The 23318-nt window shown below is 53.5% G+C and overlaps 1 protein-coding gene across 2 annotated transcripts in view; it reads left to right on the top strand.

The window, feature by feature from the left end:
* The window catches only part of pdxka (pyridoxal (pyridoxine, vitamin B6) kinase a), a 48485-nt gene extending 41027 nt beyond the window's left edge, over positions 1-7458 (top strand). The window contains exon 10 of one of the 2 annotated variants that reach the window (XM_068040077.1): positions 6336-7458. In XM_068040077.1, the coding sequence (XP_067896178.1) occupies positions 6336-6425 (90 nt within the window). In that variant the 3' untranslated portion in view covers positions 6426-7458. The remainder of the gene's footprint in view (positions 1-6335) is intronic. The other variant, XM_068040076.1, reaches the window with a different exon arrangement.
* The last annotated feature ends 15860 nt before the right edge of the window (positions 7459-23318 follow it).

Raw genomic sequence — 23318 nt, 5'->3', positions numbered from 1 at the left:
GTGTGCAGGAGCAGCCCGTACAGGAAACCCCTCCGCGCCGATTGGAATGGCACAGAGGGCATTTCCGAGAGGCGGCTCGGGTTGTGCGGGACCGGCTCCCGAGGAGGGTTTCGGGGCCTGGGTCCGATGAGCAGTTCCGGCCGAGCGGGTGTCAGCTCGGCCGGGATCGCTCCGCACTCCCGAGCCCCCTCGCCACCCGCAGTGAGGGACGTCCCGGGGGTTTCGGCTACTCCTCCGCCCGCCGGACCGTCCCCGGAGTCGGCCGCCCGGACAGCCGAGGCGCTCTCCTCCGCCGGCGGGGGAGCGCCCTGACTGGAGGCGACCATGTTCCAGACTCGGAAAAGATCCCGGTAAAAGACAGGCAACTCCCTCAGAGAGGCGCGGCTAACGGACTCCACCGGGAGCTGCGTGTCGTCTTGAAGGCAGTGACACTGGCGGAAAAAATACGTCGCCAGCGCACACCATCTGGGAGGACGCTCGACGTACAGGTATCTCTGCAGGGTCCGAAGGCGGAGAGTCGCAGCCTGGGTGCGGACGCACACCAGCGACTGACCGCCCTCCTCGATCGGGAGAGTCAGGACCGCGGCAGAGACCCAGTGTTTCCTCTTGCCCCAGAAGAAATCGACGAGTTTCTTCTGGATCTTGGTGGCAAATACAGGGGGCGGGGCCAAAGTGACCAACCGGTACCACAGCATGGAGGCCACCAGTTGGTTTATGACCAACGCTCGGCCCCTGTAGGAAAGCACTCGGAGCAGTCCTGTCCAGCGCCCCAGCCGAGCGGTGACTTTCGCCTCCAACTCCTGCCAGTTTGCCGGCCAGGCTTCCTCAGCGGGGCTAAGGTGGACTCCCAGATAGAGGAGGTGCGTGGTGCTCCACGCAAAAGGTGTCATCTCCTCCGGCAGGGAGTCCACCCGCCACTGACCAACCAGGAGTCCGGAACATTTCTCCCAATTGATCCTCGCGGAGGACGCGGCAGAAAAGGTCTGCTGGCAGTCGCGCATCCTCCGCAAGTCAACGGGATCTGTGATTGCGAGGAGCACGTCGTCGGCGTAAGCCGAGAGGACGACCCGCATGGCCGGCTCGCGCAGAGCCAATCCCGTCAACCTCCTGCGAAGCAGGCACAGGAAGGGCTCCACGCAGATGGTATACAATTGGCCGGACATGGGGCACCCCTGACGCACTCCTCTCCCAAATCGAAGGGGCGCCGTCAAGGACCCGTTAACTTTGACTAGACACACTGCGGCGGCATATAAAAGTCGGACCCGGGCCACAAAATGCGGCCCGAGTCCGAAAGCGCGCAGAGTCTCGAAAAGGTAATCGTGATCCACCCTGTCGAACGCCTTCTCCTGATCGAGGGAGAGAAAGGCGACCGACTGACCAGTCCTCTGGGAAAGATGGATCAGGTCCCGGACCAGGTGGATGTTGTCCTGGATGGACCGGCCCGGGACCGTGTAGGACTGGTCAGGGTGGATCATGTGGGCCAGCACGGAGCCCAGGCGGGTAGACATAGCCCGGGCAAAGATCTTATAATCCGTGCTGAGGAGGGAGACCGGACGCCAGTTTTTAAGCAGGCGGAGATCGCCCCTCTTCGGCAGCAGGACGATGACCGCCCTGCGCCACAACAGGGGCATCTCCCCGGTCGCCAGGCTTTCCCCCATGACCCGCGCGTAATCGTCTCCCAGGACGTCCCAGAACGCCCTGAGGAACTCTACGGTCAACCTGTCCAGCCCTGGGGATTTGCCCCTCGAGAGCTGGTGGAGGGCGCCAGTCAGCTCCGCCAACGTGAGCGGAGCCTCCAATCCTTCGGCGCCCTCCGAGCTGACCTGCGGCAGGTCCTCCCACAAAACTCTGCGCGCATCCTCGCTGGACGGATCCGGAGAGAACAACGCACTGTAATAAGTCCGGACCAGGAGGCCCATTCCCTCCGGATCCGTGATGGAGGATCCGTCGTCGGCCAGCAGCTCGACGAGCTGCTTACGGACCCCCCGCCATTTTTCCAGCGAGTAGAAGAAGGGAGAGGCGCGGTCCAAATCTTCCAGGATCTGGATCCGCGACCTCACGTACGCGCCTCGGGACCCTATGAGCTGCAGGTTCCTCAGCGCGCCCTTCTTCTCTTTGTACGCCTGCCACAGAGCCGGGTCCACGACGGCATGACCGAGGCGGGACTCCAAGTCGAGCACCTCCCTCTCAAGGCGCCCGATCTCGGCTTCCCGCCTCTTGGTCGACCCCTTCGCGTACTCCTGACAGAAGACGCGGATGTGAATCTTGCCCACATCCCACCATAGCCTCAAGGAGGGGAAGCCCCCCTGCTTCCTTCTCCAGTCGGCCCAGAATCGACAGAACGAGTCCCGAAATCGCACGTCCTCCAGCAGCCGGTTGTTAAAGTGCCAGTACGCGGACCCCGCCCGCATGCGGAGCGGAGTGAACTCCGCCCACACCAGGCGGTGGTCCGAGCACGGCACCAGCCGCATGGAGGCCGCCGAAACGCGGGGGACGTACGCCTGCGAAATGTAGAGGCGGTCGATTCGCGACCCCCCTCCTCCAGACCTCCACGTGAAGGCGCTGGAGTCGGGATGGAGATTCCGCCAGACGTCCACCAAGTTAAGGGAGCTGATCAGTCCCCTCAACTTCTCCACCGACGCTTGGCCGCGCTGGGGACCGGAGCGATCCCCCACCTCGAGGGTGCAGTTAAAATCCCCCCCGAGGATGATGCACTCGCCGCTATCGATGGAGCTCAAGAGAGCGGACACTTCTTCAAAGAAGCGCGCTTGCAACGCGCCGGGCCTGGGCGCGTACACGTTCACAAAGTGGAGCGGCACGCTACCCAGGCGAACGGCGAGGTGGAGCAAGCGGCCCGGCACTAGCTCCTTGACCCCCAAGATCTCCGGCTGAAAAGTCGGGGCCAACAAGATAGCCACCCCACTAGAAATAGGGGTGAGGTGACTCATGTAGACCCCACCCTGCCACTCCAGGAGCCAGGTGGCTTCGTCTCCCGGAACGGTGTGGGTTTCCTGCAGAAAGCTCACCGCGTATCTCCCTTCCCTAAGGACTGAGAGATTGTGAAATCTGCGGTGAGCCCCTCTGCTGCCGTTGATGTTGAGGCTGGCTATGGTTATCTTCATGTCAAGGGTACTTAAAACCCGTCACCAACACCGCACTGTGAGGAGGGAGTGGAAGTGCACCTGGCCCTCCACTCCCCCAGCAACCCATTGAGGAACACATTAAAACGGCGCCTCTCAACCAGTTTCACGTCCGCGCGCTTGCCCGCTATCTTAAGGGCGGCACGGACGGACTGGATGATCAGCGCCAGATTCGACCAACGGTCGAGGGCCAGCTGAACTTTATTGCGGCAACCTCTGCAAGCCGCGAGGAAATCCCGGAGTTCCGCCGTGGGGATGAGAGGAGATTCGGTGGGAGGCACGAGGGACTCCACCACCTCACTGGCGATGGAATCAAGATCATCCTCCGTGCCCCGCACCGAATCCCCATCCTCCTCCGGGTCGTCACCGCCAGCGGCCGACACATCCACCACACACTGTGGGGCGGACGTCCCGGCCACGCCAGCTGGTCCCGCCTCCGTCACGATCCCACCCCCAGGATCGATGGCGGAGGAGTCCTCTCTGGGTTCTATTGTGAAACTGGAGCCTGTAGGCACCAGCGGTTCAGGACCCCCCTCCACCTCCATCCCCAGGCCAATGAGTGGTCCAGGGGAGACAGAAGTTCCGGACTCCGGGAAACCAGCCGGAGCCGAGACTGGAGGCGGCGAGAGGAGGCCATCTCCCGCTCCGCCAGCACCCACAGGCCCAGCAGATGGGGCAGCATTCTCAGTTATAACTGGGTCGGGTGTCTCCTGGTTGGTGGTGGACTCCGGCTGGGAGGCCCGACCCTCTGGGGCCTCGCCCTCCCCTTCATTCAGGGCACCCGACCCAGTAGCAGTGGCGGAATGGGTGGTTTCCCCAGGCTCCCCCACCACAAGCAGGGCCCCACTTACTCCTTCAGGAGGGGCCTCACGTACCGGGGCCATCCCCTCCCCTCCGTCCTGAGGAATAGTGTGCTCCTGCCCGGACTTTGCAGCCTTGGTGGTGGCGGTAGGGGGAACCTGAGGACCAGAAACAGGAGGCAGCTCCCCTCCAACAAATGGGCCCTGCACCTCAGGGCCCTGTGTTATTTCTGTGGAGGGGTGCCTTCTCCTCTTTCTCGCACTTGGGCGCGGAGACTCAGAGACCTCCATGTCATCAGAGGCCTCCGCCTCCGCACCCTTTTTTCCCTTTTTAGTCACCCTGGGCCTGAGCCCAGCCCTGGGACAGGTGGATTCCATGGGAATGGGCTTTGGGCTGAGCTCAGGCTCGGGTTGAGTCAAAGTGTCCAGGGGACGCGCCTCATGATGTTTCTTTTTTCCCCGCGTCTTCCTTCCGCTCGGACGGACGCTCCCCTCCCCACCGGAGGCTGTGAAAACCACAGCCTCCGGAACCGACTGAGCGGTGTCTGTTGGATCTGCGGGGGGAGTGGGAGGAGGTGCTGTGGAACCACTCTGGGCCGCCGAGGTGGAGCTGGCGGCCGGGAGGTTGGGGCAGTTCTTACGAACATGCCCCACCCCCTTGCAGACGTGGCACCGCGCTCCATCCGAGGTCCAGAAGACGCGGTAGGCCGTCCCCTGAAACTCTATACTGAAGTGGCCCTCCAAGACCTCCTCCCGCGCCAGCTGCATGAATAGCTGGCGGCGGAAGGAGTAGACATGTCGGAGGCTGTGCTCCCGAAGACCAAGCGGGACTGGGGTGATCCCTGACCTCACCTCCCCCAGATGGTGTAGATGGGGGAGGAGGAGCTCATCAGGAATGAAGGGTGGGACGTTCGACAAGGTTACCCGATGTGCAGTGGCCCCCAGAGGGTCCACTGGCAGGAAAATCCCACCCACTGTGAGCCCCGTACTTAGGGCGAGGGACACAGCCCGCTCGGTCTTCAGGAAGAACACAGCCTTCCCATACATCTTTGAGGCTGCGACAATGGCCGAGGGGCCGACAACCACGGCCATTGCCTTAACACAAGCCTCAATAGTCATATTAGGATGGGTGTAACTCTTCACCCCATGCTTTGATGTTAAGATTTTAAATGGTGACGGGGCCACAGGAGCAGCTGTCTCAGCTGCTGCAGCATAGGAGGGCCCCGCCACCGGAGAGGACTGAGAAGTCATGGGGTGGAAGAGTTACAGGCACTTTGCTGAGAGAAAAAAAAAGAAAAGAGCAAATACAATAAATCAAAAATGTAACATTTAAAGGATGAGGCACAGGGGAAGAGGCTGAGGGAGAGGAAGGCCAAGAGGAATCAGTCTTTGTTAGTATTGCACAAGTCTTGTAGCTGGTCTTCCAGTTGGGAGGGTGGGGTGATGTCTTCACCTGGGTCAGCTGTAAGCTGCCCAGGCACACGCCTCCTTCGATGTTCAGATAATAAGTCTCTTCACCTGGGCAGCTCCAGCTGTCCCAGGCTTAATAGTTGGGGTGGGGAGGGAGCTCCCTATCCAAAGATGTTAAACACAGGAGCTCCCTATTGAACAATACAGCCCCACCCAAGGTCTTCAGGTCTCTTCTTTCCCCACCCCCAACAATCAATGAAAAAGACTTTCAGTACAAAACAAACTCACAAAAGAGCTTCCAGTTCTTCCAGTTCTCTGCCTTCCTTCCTTTGTTGAAAATGTGGAAAAACCCTTTTTTCAGTCTCAGTCTCTCCCTCTTGCAGCAGTCACACAGCCTGCAGCCTCCAACCTGTGCACACAGCCACAGTCAGCTGCACCTCGTTGATGCACTCAGGCTCCCAAATCAGAGAGCAGCCAATCCCAGTGCTGTACCTGTCCTGAGAGTGTTTGATGGGACAGTGTAGAGGGAGATTTACTCTGTATCTAACCCCGTGCTGTACCTGTCCTGGGAGTGTTTGATGGGGACAGTGTAGAGGGAGCTTTACTCTGTATCTAACCCTGTGCTGTACCTGTCCTGGGAGTGTTTGATGGGGACAGTGTAGAGGGAGCTTTACTCTGTATCTAACCCCGTGCTGTACCTGTCCTGGGAGTGTTTGATGGGGACAGTGTAGAGGGAGCTTTACTCTGTATCTAACCCCGTGCTGTACCTGCCCTGGGAGTGTTTGATGGGACAGTGTAGAGGGAGATTTACTCTGTATCTAACCCCGTGCTGTACCTGTCCTGGGAGTGTTTGATGGGGACAGTGTAGAGGGCGCTTTACTCTGTATCAAACCCTGTGCTGTACCTGTCCTGGGAGTGTTTGATGGGACAGTGTAGAGGGAGATTTACTCTGTATCTAATCTCTGTGCCTCCTTTCTCTCTGCAGCTTTGGCCGGACCGGGTAAGAAGCCAAGTGCAGCACAGTTGGAGCTGCGAGTGGTGCAGAGCAAGCAGCAGATCGAGAACCCTGAGATAATAATCCACGCAACCACCATATAACCCATCCTGGCTGCACGGCACCGCACCTGTGTAGCCATGGTAAGCACTCCTGGTCCAAGGCAACTGCTGTAAGACATGTCATTACTGGAGAGATTTGTCCCACAGCGTGTGTGACAGGGCAGACTGAGCGTTCCCTGTGTCCGCTGTATGGGGATGAAACTCTTCAGTGTGAATGTCTGAGGCAGGGAGAGGTTGCCCTACACTATCCCCCCACCTCTGCCCCCTGTCAGCAGCTGGGGCAAACCCTCCCTGCGGGAATGCTACGCGGGTGCTGTGTACTTGCAGCCATGCTGTGCAATCGCAGCCCTGCCCACATCTCAAACATCTGCCCATGTTTGTCTGTCGTGCCAGCTTGTATAGAGAGAGACTCCCTTTGCACTGGAGGAGTGAGGACATTGTGTTCTGATGATGTGGGAGAGCTGTAGATTGTTGGGCATATGTGCTGGATAGATGTGCAATTGATGGGCACATAACTGTGCTAAATTTTGCATAACAATTAACAATGAATGATCAATATTTTTACAATGAATCACAGTGAATGAATCCTGGGCTGTGCGTTTTCCTGGTTCAGTGCTGCTGATCCACACTTCACTGATGGCCAATCTGTGTGACAGGAGGTGTTGAATCTCTGACCTCCAGCCTCTGATCCCAGCCCGCGTCCTGTCCAGTAATTCCCGTTCATTTTGATGTTGAATGATTCAAAGTTGCTGATTGGCTGTTTGTGGTAGTTTGCACACGGATGGTGCTGCCAGTGCTTGGTTTTAATTGTATCAGCAAACTTCACAAAGATCCTCATCCTTGTGTTGAGGTAACTTTGAGAGTAAAACAGGCTAACCTTCAGATCTCCTTAAATGGTCTCTGGTCCACTTATACCCATTCCTCTTCCCCCCTCTTCCCCACCCCCCTCCCACCACCCCTCTTCCCCTCCCCTCTTCCCCTCACCCCCTCCTCCCCCTCACCCCCTCCTCCCCCTCACCCCCTCCTCCCCCTCACCCCCTCACCCCCTCCTCCCCCTCCTCCCCCTCCTCCCCCTCCTCCCCCTCCTCCCCCTCCTCCCCCTCACCCCCTCCTCCCCCTCCACCCCCTCCTCCCCCTCACCCCCTCCTCCCCCTCACCCCCTCCTCCCCCTCACCCCCTCCTCCCCCTCCACCCCCTCCTCCCCCTCACCCCCTCCTCCCCCTCCTCCCCCTCCTCCCCCTCCACCCCCTCCTCCCCCTCCTCCCCCTCCACCCCCTCCTCCCCCTCCTCCCCCTCCACCCCCTCCACCCCCTCCTCCCCCTCCTCCCCCTCCTCCCCCTCCTCCCCCTCCTCCCCCTCCTCCCCCTCCACCCCCTCTCCCCCTCCACCCCCTCCTCCCCCTCCTCCCCCTCCTCCCCCTCCACCCCCTCCTCCCCCTCCTCCCCCTCCACCCCCTCCACCCCCTCCTCCCCCTCCTCCCCCTCCACCCCCTCCACCCCCTCCACCCCCTCCACCCCCTCCACCCCCTCCACCCCCTCCACCCCCTCCTCCCCCTCCACCCCCTCCACCCCCTCCTCCCCCTCCTCCCCCTCCACCCCCTCCTCCCCCTCCTCCCCCTCCTCCCCCTCCACCCCCTCCACCCCCTCCACCCCCTCCTCCCCCTCCACCCCCTCCTCCCCCTCCACCCCCTCCTCCCCCTCCACCCCCTCCACCCCCTCCTCCCCCTCCTCCCCCTCCTCCCCCTCCTCCCCCTCCACCCCCTCCTTCCCCACCCCCCTTCCCCTCCCCTCTTCCCCCTCACCCCCTCCTCCCCCTCACCCCCTCCACCCCCTCCACCCCCTCCACCCCCTCCACCCCCTCCACCCCCTCCACCCCCTCCACCCCCTCCACCCCCTCCACCCCCTCCTCCCCCTCCTCCCCCTCCACCCCCTCCACCCCCTCCACCCCCTCTTCCCTCTTGTTTCTCCCTGAACCCCCCCCCCTTTCACTTCCTCTCCTGTGGCCTTGGTGCATCAAGCAGGTTGGATTGTATATTTGAGGGCAGGCGGCTGGGCCTGCTCAGTTTACTATGAGCTCTTTACTCACTGAGTCACCATTGATCAGACCAAGAGAGCCAGTGCACAGTGGGTAGATCAGACAGAGGCTGTTTCTGTGGCTGGAAGGCTCCAGTGTGAGTTGAGTTGGTGTTTCACACTTCCCAGACGGCAGAAACTGATAACCTGCGAACAGATAAAAATGTCACACCCTCCCCTGTAGCCCCTCCAAAGACCCTCAGTCCTCCGACCCCAGCACCGGGACTTCAGTGTCTGGGCACTGTGACAACAGGAGAAAGAAGGTGACCCTTCCTTTCTCTGACAGAGCAGCTGTGGAACCCACCCAGTGTCTGTGCTCCTTTTCCTGCCCTTACTTGGGGAATAGGGTACAGCTGGGACTGTAACTCACACTTTGCCCCGTGCTGCTCTGCCCTGTGTCAACAGTTGCCAAACTTGCCCCCACTTCTGAGTCCATATGCCTCTGGTGTCCAACTCCTTTTCCTGGATGGAACTCGAAATCCCAATCGCCTGATGCAGTGAGAGGGGAAAGATCAGCCTTTGTCCTTTCAGGACCAATGATTAAAGACGTTCCACAGCCTGCAGCCTCTATCCCCAGTCTATGGTCAGTCAGTTTGTCTCGGGCAGGGGGACAGTAGGAAATACAATTGTCCTCAGTACCCCTGGTTCAAGGAGAGGAAATGACAGCTTGGGTTCCTGCCCCCAATCAGTATCCCTGGTTCTCACTGGGAGGACAGATGAATTATAGTTAAGATAGCCTTCACAGTCAAATATTCCAGCAAAAGCAATATACTATAAAAGCTGGAAATACTCAGCAGGTCTGGCAGCATCTGTGGAGAGAGAAGCAGAGTTAACGTTTCAGCTCAGTGACCCTTCCCAGTTCTGATGAAAGGTCATCAGCCTGAAATATTAACTCTGCTTCTCTCTTCACAGATGCTGCCGGACCTGCTCAGTATTTCCAGCATTTTCTGCTCTTATCCTGACATCACACTCTGGGTTCATAAATTATGATCGTCCCCAGTGAGAGTCAGTGTGTGTGGAACCCGTACCCCAGTGAGAGTCAGTGTATGTGAGACCCGTACCCCAGTGAGAGTCAGTGTGTGTGGGACCCGTACCCCAGTGAGAGTCAGTGTGTGTGGAACCCGTACCCCAGTGAGAGTCAGTGTGTGTGGAACCCGTACCCCAGTGAGAGTCAGTGTGTGTGGAACCCGTACCCCAGTGAGAGTCAGTGTGTGTGGAACCCGTACCCCAGGGAGAGTCAGTGTGTGTGGGACCCGTACCCCAGGGAGAGTCAGTGTGTGTGTGGGACCCGTACCCCAGGGAGAGTCAGTGTGTGTGGTACCCGTACCCCAGTGAGAGTCAGTGTGTGTAGAACCCGTACCCCAGTGAGGGTCAGTGTGTGTGGTACCCGTACCCCAGTGAGGGTCAGTGTGTGTGGGACCCGTACCCCAGGGAGGGTCAGTGTGTGTGGGACCCGTACCCCAGTGAGAGTCAGTGTGTGTGGGACCCGTACCCCAGTGAGAGTCAGTGTGTGTGGGACCCGTACCCCAGGGAGGGTCAGTGTGTGTGGAACCCGTACCCCAGTGAGAGTCAGTGTGTGTGGAACCCCTACCCCAGTGAGAGTCGGTGTGTGTGGAACCCGTACCCCAGTGAGAGTCAGTGTGTGTGGAACCCGTACCCCAGTGAGAGTCGGTGTGTGTGGAACCCCTACCCCAGTGAGAGTCGGTGTGTGTGGAACCCGTACCCCAGTGAGAGTCAGTGTGTGTGGAACCCGTACCCCAGTGAGAGTCAGTGTGTGTGGGACCCGTACCCCAGTGAGAGTCAGTGTGTGTGGGACCCGTACCCCAGTGAGAGTCAGTGTGAGTGGGACACGTCCCCAGTGAGAGTCAGTGTGTGTGGAACCCGTACCCCAGTGAGAGTCAGTGTGTGTGGGACCCGTACCCCAGTGAGAGTCAGTGTGTGTGGGACCCGTACCCCAGTGAGAGTCAGTGTGTGTGGAACCCGTATCCCAGTGAGAGTCAGTGTGTGTGGGACCCGTACCCCAGTGAGAGTCAGTGTGTGTGGGACCCGTACCCCAGGGAGGGTCAGTGTGTGTGGAACCCGTACCCCAGGGAGAGTCAGTGTGTGTGGAACCCGTACCCCAGTGAGAGTCAGTGTGTGTGGGATCCGTACCCCAGTGAGAGTCGGTGTGTGAGGAACCCCTACCCCAGTGAGAGTCGGTGTGTGTGGAACCCGTACCCCAGTGAGAGTCAGTGTGTGTGGAACCCGTACCCCAGTGAGAGTCAGTGTGTGTGGGACCCGTACCCCAGTGAGAGTCAGTGTGTGTGGGACCCGTACCCCAGTGAGAGTCAGTGTGAGTGGGACACGTCCCCAGTGAGAGTCAGTGTGTGTGGAACCCGTACCCCAGTGAGAGTCAGTGTGTGTGGGACCCGTACCCCAGTGAGAGTCAGTGTGTGTGGAACCCGTATCCCAGTGAGAGTCAGTGTGTGTGGGACCCGTACCCCAGTGAGAGTCAGTGTGTGTGGAACCCGTACCCCAGTGAGAGTCAGTGTGTGTGGGACCCGTACCCCAGGGAGAGTCAGTGTGTGTGGGACCCGTACCCCAGGGAGAGTCAGTGTGTGTGAAACCCGTACCCCAGTGAGAGTCAGTGTGTGTGGAACCCGTACCCCAGTGAGAGTCAGTGTGTGTGGAACCCGTACCCCAGTGAGAGTCAGTGTGTGTGGAACCCGTACCCCAGTGAGAGTCAGTGTGTGTGGAACCCGTACCCCAGTGAGAGTCAGTGTGTGTGGAACCCGTACCCCAGTGAGAGTCGGTGTCCTGTTTTACTAAGGGGAGAAACAAGAGCTTTAGATATGCTAATTTTTCAGATGAATTATCAGTTACCATGGAACTCTAACTGTAACTCAGAGCACTAGATTTGTTTGAAGCTTCTGTTATGTTGCCTTCTGAGACATCAGCTGTCTGGTACTTCTGGTTCGTTCTATATTGTCATTTTATGCTTCAAGCTCGACTCTTAGCGACGACAAACTACATATTCGTCGCTGCTCATTGGACATCGCCAGGTGATGGGAGATGCTCGCTGCTCATTGGATGTTGGGCAGTCTCTTCTTGGGTCACTGTGCGCTCGTGGAAAATTGAAATTTGTTTGTGATTTTTGTTCAGTCAGATTACAATGCTTAATAATTGTGTGCACAGTGTACAACAGCTGAACTCTCAACTGTGTAAACCCACTGCTCATACCCAAACACACCTTAATGAACCCAGCCTTCCTATCTCAGCTATTACCTGTACAAACCTATCTCTTGTTATCAGCATTGTTAGGGCTGGTCCAACCTGTGGGTCACCTCTGGCTGGGAATAGTTCAGGAAACTAGAGAGGCAAAACAAAACCGTGATTAAACCTTGTGAATGTGAGTGTGTGCGCATCTGTACTTTAATATACATCCTGGGCAGGTGACTTAGTCTGTAGTTGTCTGTCTGTGTGTCTGTGTCTCGCTTTCTTAGATCCTGGCCATGTGATCTGCTCTGACCTGCCCCCTCACTGCTCTGTCGCTAGGCTCCGATTTCCTGTCTCCCCAGTGAGGACGTTTGAATCCAACTGTGGTAATGAGGACTCATCTCCCTCCTGGTTTTGCTCCCTCACTGCCTGTGAAGACATGGTCTCCCCCTACCAACCCGACAGAGACTGGGGTATCACAAGTCCCAGTGGTCAGTGCGTGAAGCTCTGACCTGTGGCTGATCGAGGACTGACCTCTGACCTGTCGGGTTTGCACTATCTGTGAAGGTTTCTCTAGTTTGTTGGTAGATTTTGTCAAGTCTTGCTTCTAACATTCAAACTCTGTGCTACATTTGTTCCTGTACCGTCCAGTTTGTGCAGTATTAATATATCAAAATAAATAACTAAAATCAATCTTTTAAAATTAATTTACATATAAATATTTTAAAGATTTATCTTTCTGACTGGAAATAAATCATTTATTTAATAAGACGTTGGATCTGTTGCATTTTTTTTGACTCTCTCTAATTCAGCAGTGGGTCTTTTTTAAAAATGTACTATTTCCCAGGATGTGGGGGTCGCTGGCCAGGCCAGCCTTTATTGCCCATCCGTAATTACCCTTGAGAAGGTGGTGGTGAGCTGCCTTCTTGAACCACTGCAGTCCATGTGGGGTAGGTATACCCACAGTGCTGTTAGGAAGGGAGTTCCAGGATTTTGACCCAGTGACAGTGAAGGAACGGCGATATAGTTCCAAGTCAGGATGGTGTGTGGCTTGGAGGGGAACTTGTCGGTGGTTGTGTTCCCATGCATTTGTCCTTCTAGGTGGTGGACATCTCAGATTTGGAAGGTGCTGTCAAAGGAGCCTTGGTGAGTTGCTGCAGTGCATCTTGTAGATGGTACACACTGCTGCCACTGTGCGTCAGTGGTGAACGGGAGTGAATGGGTGGTGGATAGGGTGTCAATCAAGTGGGTTGCTTTGTCCTGGATGGTGTTGAGCTTCTTGAGTGTTGTTGGAGCTGCACCCATCCAGGCAAGTGGAGAGTATTCCATCACACTCCTGACTTGTGCCTTGTAGATGGTGGACAGGCTTTGGGGAGTCAGGAGGTGAGTTACTCACCGCAGAATCTCCAGCCTCTGACCTGCTCTTGTTGCCACAGTATTTATGTGGCTGGTCCAGTTCAGTTTCTGGACAATGGTAACCCCCAGAATGTTGATAGTAGGGGAATCAGCGATGGTAATGCCATTGAACATCAAGGGGAGATGGTGAGATTCTCTCTTGTTGGAGATGGTCCTTGTGTGGCGCGAATGTTACTTTCCACTTATCAGCCCAAGCCTGGATATTGTCCAGATCTTGCTACATTTCTACACAGACTGCTTCAGTATCTGAGGAGTCACTAATGGTGCTGAACATTGTGCAATCATCAGCGAACATCCCCACTTCTGACCTTATGATTGAAGGAAGGTCATTGATGAAGCAGCTGAAGATGGTTGGGCCTAGGACACTACCCTGGGGAACTCCTGCAGTGATGTCCTGGAGCTCAGATGATTGACCTCCAAAAACCACAACCATCTTCCTTTGTGCTTGGTATGACTCCAGCCAGTGGAGGGTTTTCCCATTGACCTCAGTTTTGCTCGGGCTCTTTGATGCCACACTCGGTCAAATGCTGCCTTGATGTCAAGGGCAGTTGCTCTCACCTCACCTCTTCAAGAGTTCAGCTCTTTTGTCCATGTTTGAACCAAGGCTGTAATGAGATCAGGAGCTGAGTAGCCCTGGCAGATTCCAAACTGAGCGTCACTGAGCAGGTTATTGCTCAGCAAGTACCGCTTCCTTCACTTTGCTGTTGACCGAGAGTAGACAGATGGGGCGGTAATTGGCCGGATTGGATTTGTCCTGCTGGAGAGATGGTGGCGCAGTGGTAATGTCACTGAAATAGTAATCCAGAGGCCCAGATTAATGCCCTGAGGACATGGGTTCAAATCCCATCAGGGTAGCTGGTGGAATTTAAATTCAATTAATTAATTTGGGTGGCGCAGTGGTTAGCACCGCAGCCTCACAGCTCCTGCGACCCGGGTTCAGTTCTGGGCACGGCTTGTGCGGAGTTTGCAAGTTCTCCCTGTGTCTGCGTGGGTTCTGCCGGGTGCTCCGTTTTCCTCCCACAGCCAAAGACTTGCTGGTTGATAGGTAAATTGGCCATTATAAATTGCCCCTAGTATAGGTAGGTGGTAAAGGATTATAGGGACAGGTGGGGATGTGGTAGGAATATGGGATTAGTGCAGGGTTAGTATAAATGGGTGGTTGATGGTCGGCACAGACTCGGTGGGCCGAAGGGCCTGTTTCAGTGCTATATCTCTAAATAAATAAATAAAAAATAAATTTTGTGAACAGGACATACCTGGGCAGTTTTCGGGATGGGCAATAAATGCTGGCCTCGCCAGTGATGCTCACATCCCAGAAATAATTTTTTTTTTTAAATGTCCACATTGCAGGGTAGATGCCAGTGTTGTAGCTGTACTGGAACAGCTTGGCTAGGGGCTCGGCAATTTCTGGAGCACAGGTCTTCAGTACTATTGCTGGAATATTGTCAGGACCCATAGCCTTTGCAGTATCCAGTGCCTTCAGTCGTTTCTTGATATCATGTGGAGTGAATCGAATTAGATGAAGACTGACATCTGTGAAGCTGGGGGCCTCAGGAGGCTGAGATGGATCATCCACGCAGCAATTCTGGCTGAAGATGGGCATAAGAACACAAGAGGTAGGAGCTGTTGGAGGCCATTCAGCCCTTCAAGCCCGCTCTGCCATTCAATGAGATCATGGCTGATCTAGTTCAACACCATTTTCTTGCACTATCCTTGTATCCCTTGATGTTTTTAATATGTAGAAATCTATCAATCTCAGTCTTGAACATACTCAATGACTGAACCTCCACAGCCCTCTGCGGCAGAGAATTCCAAAGAAACTTTCACCCTCGGAGGAAATTCCTCCTCATCAAAGCTAATACATCTGCCTCTTCTTTTGCACAGATCATTGAGGATGGGGAAGTTGGTGGAGCCTCCTTCAAAAGTTAGTTGTTTAATTGTCCATCACCATTCACAATTGGATGTGACAGGTCTTCAGTGCTTTGAACTGATCCGTTGGTTGTGGGGTCACTTAGCTTGGTCTATCACATGCTGCTTCTGCTGTTCAGCATATATGTAGTCCTGTTTTGCAGCTTCACCAGGTTAGCATCTCACTTTTACGTATGCCCGGTGCTACTCCTGGCATGCTCTCCTACACTCCTCATTGAGTCAGAGAGTCGTACAGCATAGAAACAGACCTTTTGGCCCACCGCGTCCATGACGACCATAATGCCTTTCTATACTAATCCCACCTGCCTGCATTAATTCCATATCCCTCTATGCCTTGCTCATTCAAGTACCTGTCCAGATGCCTCTTAAATGTTGCTACTGTTCCTGCCTCCACCACCTCCTCTGGCAGCTCGTTCCAGATACTCACTATTCTTTGTGTGAAAAATTTACCCCTTTGATCCCCTTTAAACCACCTCCCTCTCACCTTAAATCTATGCCCTCTAGTTTTAGTCACCCTTACCATGGGAAACAGACTCTGGCTATCTACCCTATCTTTGCCTCTCATGATGTTATATACCTCTATCATGTCCCCGCTCAGCCTCCTTCGCTCCAGGGAAAACAGACCCAGCCTATCCAATCTCTCTTTATAACTCAAGCCCTCCAAACCAGCAACATCCTTGTGAATCTTTTCTGCACCCTCTCTAGCTTAATCACATCTTTCCTGTAGTGCGGCAACCAGAACTGCACACACTACTCCAAATGCGGCCTAACCAACGTCATGTACAACTGTAACATGACGTCCAAACTCTTGTACTCAATGCCTCGGCCAATGAAGGCAAGCATGCCATACGCCTTCTTCACCACCCTGTCTACCTGTGTTGCCACTTTCAGGGAACTATGGACTTGCACCCCAGCGTCTCTCTGCCCAACACTACTCCCCAGGGCCCTGCCATTCACTGTATATGTCCTGCCCTGGTTTAACTTCCCAAAATGCATCACTTCACAATTGTCTGTTAAATTCCATTTGCCACTCCCTTGTCCACTTTCCCAGTTGATCTATATTCTGTTGTAACCTTAGACAACCTTCTTCACTGTCCACTATACCCCCAATTTTGGTGTCATCTGCAAACTTACTAATCATGCCCCTTACATTCACATCCAAGTCATTAATATATATGACAAACAACAGAGGGCCCAGCACCGATCCCTGCGGCACACCACTGGTCACCGGCCTCCAATCTGAAAAACAACCCTCCACTACCACCCTCTGCCTCCTATCACCAAGCCAATTTTGTATCCAATTTGCTAGCTCACACTGGATTCCATCTGTTCGAAGCTTCTGGACCAGCCTACCATGCGGGACCTTGTCAAAGGCCTTGCTAAAGTCCATGTAGACAACGTCCATCGCCCTGCCCTCGTCAATCCTCTTGGTCACCTCCTCGAAAAACTCAATCAAATTCGTGAGACATGATTTCCCACACACAAAGCCATGCTGACTATCCCTAATCAGACCATGCCTTTCCAGATGCGTATAAATCCTGTCTCTCAGAATCCCTTCCAATAACTTTCCCACCACTGATGTAAGGCTCACCGGCCTGTAGTTCCCTGGTTTATCCCTGCTGCCCTTCTTAAATAAAGGCACAACATTAGCTATCCTCCAGTCTTCCGGTACCTCACCCGTGGCTAACAATGATACAAAAATCTCTGCCAGGGCCCCAGCAATCTCCTCCCTTGCTTCCCATAGCATCCTAGGTTACACCTGCTCAGGCCCTGGGGATTTATCCACCTTAATGTGTTTCAAAACCTCCAACACCACCTCCTTTGTAATGTTGATATGCTCCAGGATATCGCTGTTCCCTTCCTTGAACTCACTAACTTCCATGACCTTCTCCACAGTAAATACGGACGAGAAATATTCATTTAAGACCTCGCCCATTTCCCGCAGCTCCACACATAGATTACCACACTGATCCTTAAGGGGACCTACTCCCTAGCTACCCTTTTACTCTTAATATACTTATAGAATCTTTTAGGATTCTCCTCTATTTTATCTGCCAAGGAAATCTCATGATCCCTTTTCACCCTCCTAATTTCCTTCTTAAGTGTACTCCTACATCCCCTATACTCCTCGAGGTACTCGCTCAACCCTAGCTGCCTATACCTGACAAATGCCTCCTTCTTTGTCCTGACCAGACCCTCAATATCCCTCGTCAACCAAGGTTCCCTAAACTTGCCAGCCTTGCCCTTCCATCTAACAGGAAGATGCCGGCCCTGAACTCTTCCTATCTCACTTTTAAAAGCCTCCCACTTGCCAGACGTCCCTTTACCTGTAAGCAGCCTCTCCCATTCGACTTTTGAGAGTTCCTGTCTGATGCCATCGAAATTAGCCTTCCCCCAATTTGGACTTCAACCTGAGGACCAGTCCTATCCTTTTCCAGAACTATCTTGAAGCTGATAGTTATGGTCACTGGTCCCAAAGTGCTCCCCCACTGACACATCAACCACCTGCCCATCCTCATTTCCAAAGAGGAGGTCGAGTGTAGCCCCTTCTCTAGTAGGGCCATCCACATACTGCTTCAGAAAACTATCCTGGACACACTTAACAAATTCTTCCCCATCTGATCCCTTAGCACTAAGGCAGTCCCAGTCAATATTAGGGAAGTTAAAATCACCTACTATTACAACCCTATAATTCCTACACCTATCTGTGATTTCCCTACCTATATGCTCCTCCACTTCCCTCTGACTATTGCGGGGCCTTTAGTATAATCCCATCAAAGTGATCACCCCTTTCTTATTTCTACGTTCTACCCATATGGCCTCGCTGGACATTCCCCCCCAGGATATCCTCTCTAAGTACTGCCGTGATGTCCTCCCTAATCAATAGTGCAACTCCCCCTCCTCTCTTACCTCCACCTCTGTCACGCCGGAAGGATCGGTACCCCGGAACATTGAGCTGCCAGTCCTGCCCATCCCTCAACCACGTTTCTGTAATAGCTATAATATCACAATCCCATGTACCGATCCATGCTCTGAGTTCATCTGCCTTACCTGTAAGGCTTCTTGCATTAAAGTAAATGCAGTTTAGCCTACCAGACCTTCCACACTCCCCGTCCTGCCCCTGCCCGGCCTGCCTACTGGACTTGCTTGCTTTAACCTTTACATTTGCTTCAACTATCTCATCGGAGAGACTACTACTTTGGGTCCCACCCCCCGCAAGACTAGTTTAAACCCCCCCTCCGAGTAGTGCTAGCAAACCTCCCCGCAAGGATGTTGGTCCCCCTCCTGTTTAGATACAACCCGTCCTTCTTGTATAGGTCACCTCTGCACCAGAAGAGAACCCAATGATCCAAGTAGCTGCAGCCCTCCCGCCTACACCAGCTCCTCAGCCACGCATTCAAAGAACAAAGAACAGTACAGCACAGGAACAGGCCATTCGGCCCTCCAAGCCTGAGCCTATCTTGATGCCTGCCTAAACTAAAACCTTCTGCACTTCCGGGGACCGTATCCCTCTATTCCCATCCTATTCATGTATTCGTCAAGATGCCTCTTAAACGTCATTATCGTATCTGCTTCCACCACCTCCCCCGGCAGCAAGTTCCAGGCACTCACCACCCTCTGTGTAAAGAACTTGCCTCACACATCCCCTCTAAACTTTGCCCCTCGCACCTTAAACCTATGTCCCCTAGTAACTGACTCTTCCACCCTGGGAAAAAGCTTCTGACTATCCACTCTGTCCATGCCGCTCATAACTTTGTCAATCTCTATCATGTCGCCCCTCCACCTCCGTCGTTCCAGTGCAAACAATCATAGTTTATCCAACTTCTCTTCATAGCTAATGCCCTCCAGACCAGGCAACATCCTGGTAAACCTCTTCTGTACCCTCTCCAAAGCCTCCACGTCCTTCTGGTAGTGTGGCGACCAGAATTGCACGCAATATTCTAAGTGTGGCCTAACTAAAGTTCTGTACAGCTGCAGCATGACTTGCCAATTTTTATACTCTATGCCCCGACCGATGAAGGCAAGCATGCCGTATGCCTTCTTGACTACCTTATCCACATGCGTTGCCACTTTCAGTGACCTGTGGACCTGTACGCCCAGATCTCTCTGCCTGTCAATACTCCTCAGGGTTCTGCCATTTACTGTATGTTTCCCACCTGCATTAGACCTTCCAAAATGCATTACCTCACATTTGTCCAGATTAAACTCCATCTGCCATTTCTCCACCCAAGTTTCCAACCGATCTATATCCTGCTGTATCCTCTGACAATCCTCATCACTATCCGCAACTCCACCAACCTTTGTGTCGTCCGCAAACTTACTAATCAGACCAGCTACATTTTCCTCCAAATCATTTATATATACTACAAACAGCAAAGGTCCCAGCACTGATCCCTGCAGAACACCACTAGTCACATCCCTCCATTCAGAAAAGCACCCTTCTACTGCTACCCTCTGTCTTCTTTGACAGAGCCAGTTCTGTATCTATCTTGCCAGCTCACCTCTGATCCCGTGTTACTTCACCTTTTGCATCAGTCTGCCATGAGGGACCTTGTCAAAGGCTTTACTGAAGTCCATATAGACAACATCCACTGCCCTTCCTTCATCAATCATCTTTGTCACTTCCTCAAAAAACTCAATCAAATTAGTAAGACACGACCTCCCCTTCACAAAACCATGCTGTCTCTCGCTAATAAGTTCGTTTGTTTCCAAATGGGAGTAAATCCAGTCCCGAAGAATCCTCTCTAATAATTTCCCTACCACTGACGTAAGGTTCACCGGCCTATAATTTCCTGGATTATCCTTGCTACCCTTCTTAAACAAAGGAACAACATTGGCTATTCTCCAGTCCTCTGGGACCTCACCTGTAGCCAATGAGGATGCAAAGATTTCTGTCAAGGCCCCAGCAATTTCTTCCCTTGCCTCCCTCAGCATTCTAGGGTAGATCCCATCAGGCCCTGGGGACTTATCTACCTTAATGCTTTGCAAGACACCCAACACCTCCTCCTTTTTGATAATGAGATGACTGAGACTATCTACACTCCCTTCCCTAGGCTCATCATCCACCAAGTCCTTCTCCTTGGTGAATACTGATGCAAAGTACTCATTTCGTACCTCGCCCATTTCCTCTGGCTCCACACATAGATTCCCTTCTCTGTCCTTGAATGGGCCAACCCTTTCCCTAGTTACCCTCTTGCTCTTTATATATGTATAAAAAGCCTTGGGATTTTCCTTAATCCTGTTTGCCAATGACTTTTCATGAATCCTTTTAGCCCTCCTAACTCCTTGTTTAAGTTCCTTCCTATTGTCTTTATATTCCTCAAGTGCTTCATCTGTTCCTAGCCTTCCAGCCCTTACAAATGCTTCCTTTTTCTTTTTGACTAGGCTCACAATATCCCGTGTTATCCAAGCTTCCCGAAACTTGCCAAACTTGTCTTTCTTCCTCACAGGAACATGCTGGTCCTGGAGTCTAATCAACTGACGTTTGAAAAACTCCCACATGTCAGATGTTGATTTACCCTCAAACAGCCGCCCCCAATCTAAATTCTTCAGTTCCTGCCTTCTTTTTTCTTTCTTTCTTTTGGGCCTCCTTATCTCGAGAGACAATGGATACGCGCCTGGAGGTGGTCAGTGGTTTGTGAAGCAGCGCCTGGAGTGGCTATAAAGGCCAATTCTGGAGTGACAGGCTCTTCCACAGGTGCTGCAGAGAAATTTGTTTGTTGGGGCTGTTGCACAGTTGGCTCTCCCCTTGCGCCTCTGTCTTTTTTCCTGCCAACTACTAAGTCTCTTCGACTCGCCACAATTTAGCCCTGTCTTTATGGCTGCCCGCCAGCTCTGGCGAATGCTGGCAACTGACTCCCACGACTTGTGATCAATGTCACACGATTTCATGTCGCGTTTGCAGACGTCTTTATAACGGAGACATGGACGGCCGGTGGGTCTGATACCAGTGGCGAGCTCGCTGTACAATGTGTCTTTGGGGATCCTGCCATCTTCCATGCGGCTCACATGGCCAAGCCATCTCAAGCGCCGCTGACTCAGTAGTGTGTATAAGCTGGGGGTGTTGGCCGCTTCAAGGACTTCTGTGTTGGAGATATAGTCCTGCCACCTGATGCCAAGTATTCTCCGAAGGCAGCGAAGATGGAATGAATTGAGACGTCGCTCTTGGCTGGCATACGTTGTCCAGGCCTCGCTGCCGTAGAGCAAGGTACTGAGGACACAGGCCTGATACACTCGGACTTTTGTGTTCCGTGTCAGTGCGCCATTTTCCCACACTCTCTTGGCCAGTCTGGACATAGCAGTGGAAGCCTTACCCATGCGCTTGTTGATTTCTGCATCTAGAGACAGGTTAGTGGTGATAGTTGAGCCTAGGTAGGTGAACTCTTGAACCACTTCCAGAGCGTGGTCGCCAATATTGATGGATGGAGCATTTCTGACATCCTGCCCCATGATGTTCGTTTTCTTGAGGCTGATGGTTAGGCCAAATTCATTGCAAGCAGACGCAAACCTGTCGATGAGACTCTGCAGGCACTCTTCAGTGTGAGATGTTAAAGCAGCATCGTCAGCAAAGAGGAGTTCTCTGATGAGGACTTTCCGTACTTTGGACTTCGCTCTTAGACGGGCAAGGTTGAACAACCTGCCCCCTGATCTTGTGTGGAGGAAAATTCCTTCTTCAGAGGATTTGAACGCATGTGAAAGCAGCAGGGAGAAGAAAATCCCAAAAAGTGTGGGTGCGAGAACACAGCCCTGTTTCACACCACTCAGGATAGGAAAGGGCTCTGATGAGGAGCCACCATGTTGAATTGTGCCTTTCATATTGTCATGGAATGAGGTGATGATACTTAGTAGCTTTGGTGGACATCCGATCTTTTCTAGTAGTCTGACGAGACCACGTCTGCTGACGAGGTCAAAGGCTTTGGTGAGATCAATGAAAGCAATGTAGAGGGGCATCTGTTGTTCACGGCATTTCTCCTGTATCTGACGAAGGGAGAACAGCATGTCAATAGTCGATCTCTCTGCACGAAAGCCACACTGTGCCTCAGGGTAGACGCGCTCGGCCAGCTTCTGGAGCCTGTTCAGAGCGACTCGAGCAAAGACTTTCCCCACTATGCTGAGCAGGGAGATTCCACGGTAGTTGTTGCAGTTGTTCCTGCCTAATATTGTTATAATTAGCCTTCCCCCAATTTAGCACCTTCACCCGAGGACTACTCTTATCCTTATCCACAAGTACCTTAAAACTTACGGAATTATGGTCACTGCTCCCGAAATGCTCCCCTACTGAAACTTCGACCACCTGGCCGGGCTCATTCCCCAATACCAGGTCCAGTATGGCCCCATTCCTGACTATCTACATATTGTTTCAAGAAGCCCTCCTGGATGCTCCTTACAAATTCTGCCCCATCGAAGCCCCTAGCACTAAGTGAGTCCCAGTCAATATTGGGGAAGTTAAAATCACCCACCACTACAACCCTGTTACCTTTACATCTTTCCAAAATCTGTCTACATATCTGCTCCTCTACCTTCCGCTGGCTGTTGGGAGGCCTGTAGTAAACCCCCAACATCGTGACTGCACCCTTCCTATTCCTGAGCTCCACCCATATTGCCTCGCTGCATGACCCCTCCGAGGTGTCCTCCCGCAGTACAGCTGTGATATTCTCCTTAACTAGTAATGCAACTCCCCCACCTCTTTTACATCCCCCTCTATCCCGCCTGAAGCTTCTAAATCCTGGAACATTTAGCTGCTAATCCTGTCCTTCCCTCAACCAAGTCTCTGTAATAGCAACAACATCATATTTCCAAGTATTAATCCAAGCTCTAAGTTCTTCTGCCTTACCTGTTATACTTCTCGCATTGAAACAACTGCACTTCAGACCACCAGTCCCGCTGTTCTCCGCAACATCTCCCTGCCTGCTCTTCCTCTTAGTCATACTGGCCTTATTTACTAGCTCCCCCTCATTTATTTCACTTGCTGTCCTACTGCTCTGGTTCCCACCCCCCTGCCACACTAGTTTAAACCCTCCCGAGTGACGCTAGCAAACCTCGCAGCCAGGATATTAGTGCCCTTCCAGTTTAGATGCAACCCGTCCTTCTTGTACAGGTCCCATCTGTCCCTGAAGAGATCCCAATGGTCCAGATATCTGAAACCCTCCCTTCTACACCAGCTGCTCAGCCACGTGTTTAGCTGCACTATCTTCCTATTTCTAGCCTCACTGGCACGTGGCACAGGGAGTAATCCCGAGATTACAACCCTAGAGGTCCTGTCTTTTAACTTTCTACCTAACTCTCTAAACTCCCCCTGC

Source organism: Heterodontus francisci, chromosome 10 (assembly GCF_036365525.1).
Source record: "Heterodontus francisci isolate sHetFra1 chromosome 10, sHetFra1.hap1, whole genome shotgun sequence".
Taxonomy (NCBI): Eukaryota; Metazoa; Chordata; class Chondrichthyes; order Heterodontiformes; family Heterodontidae; genus Heterodontus; species Heterodontus francisci.
This window is presented reverse-complemented; position numbering and strand designations above follow the sequence as displayed.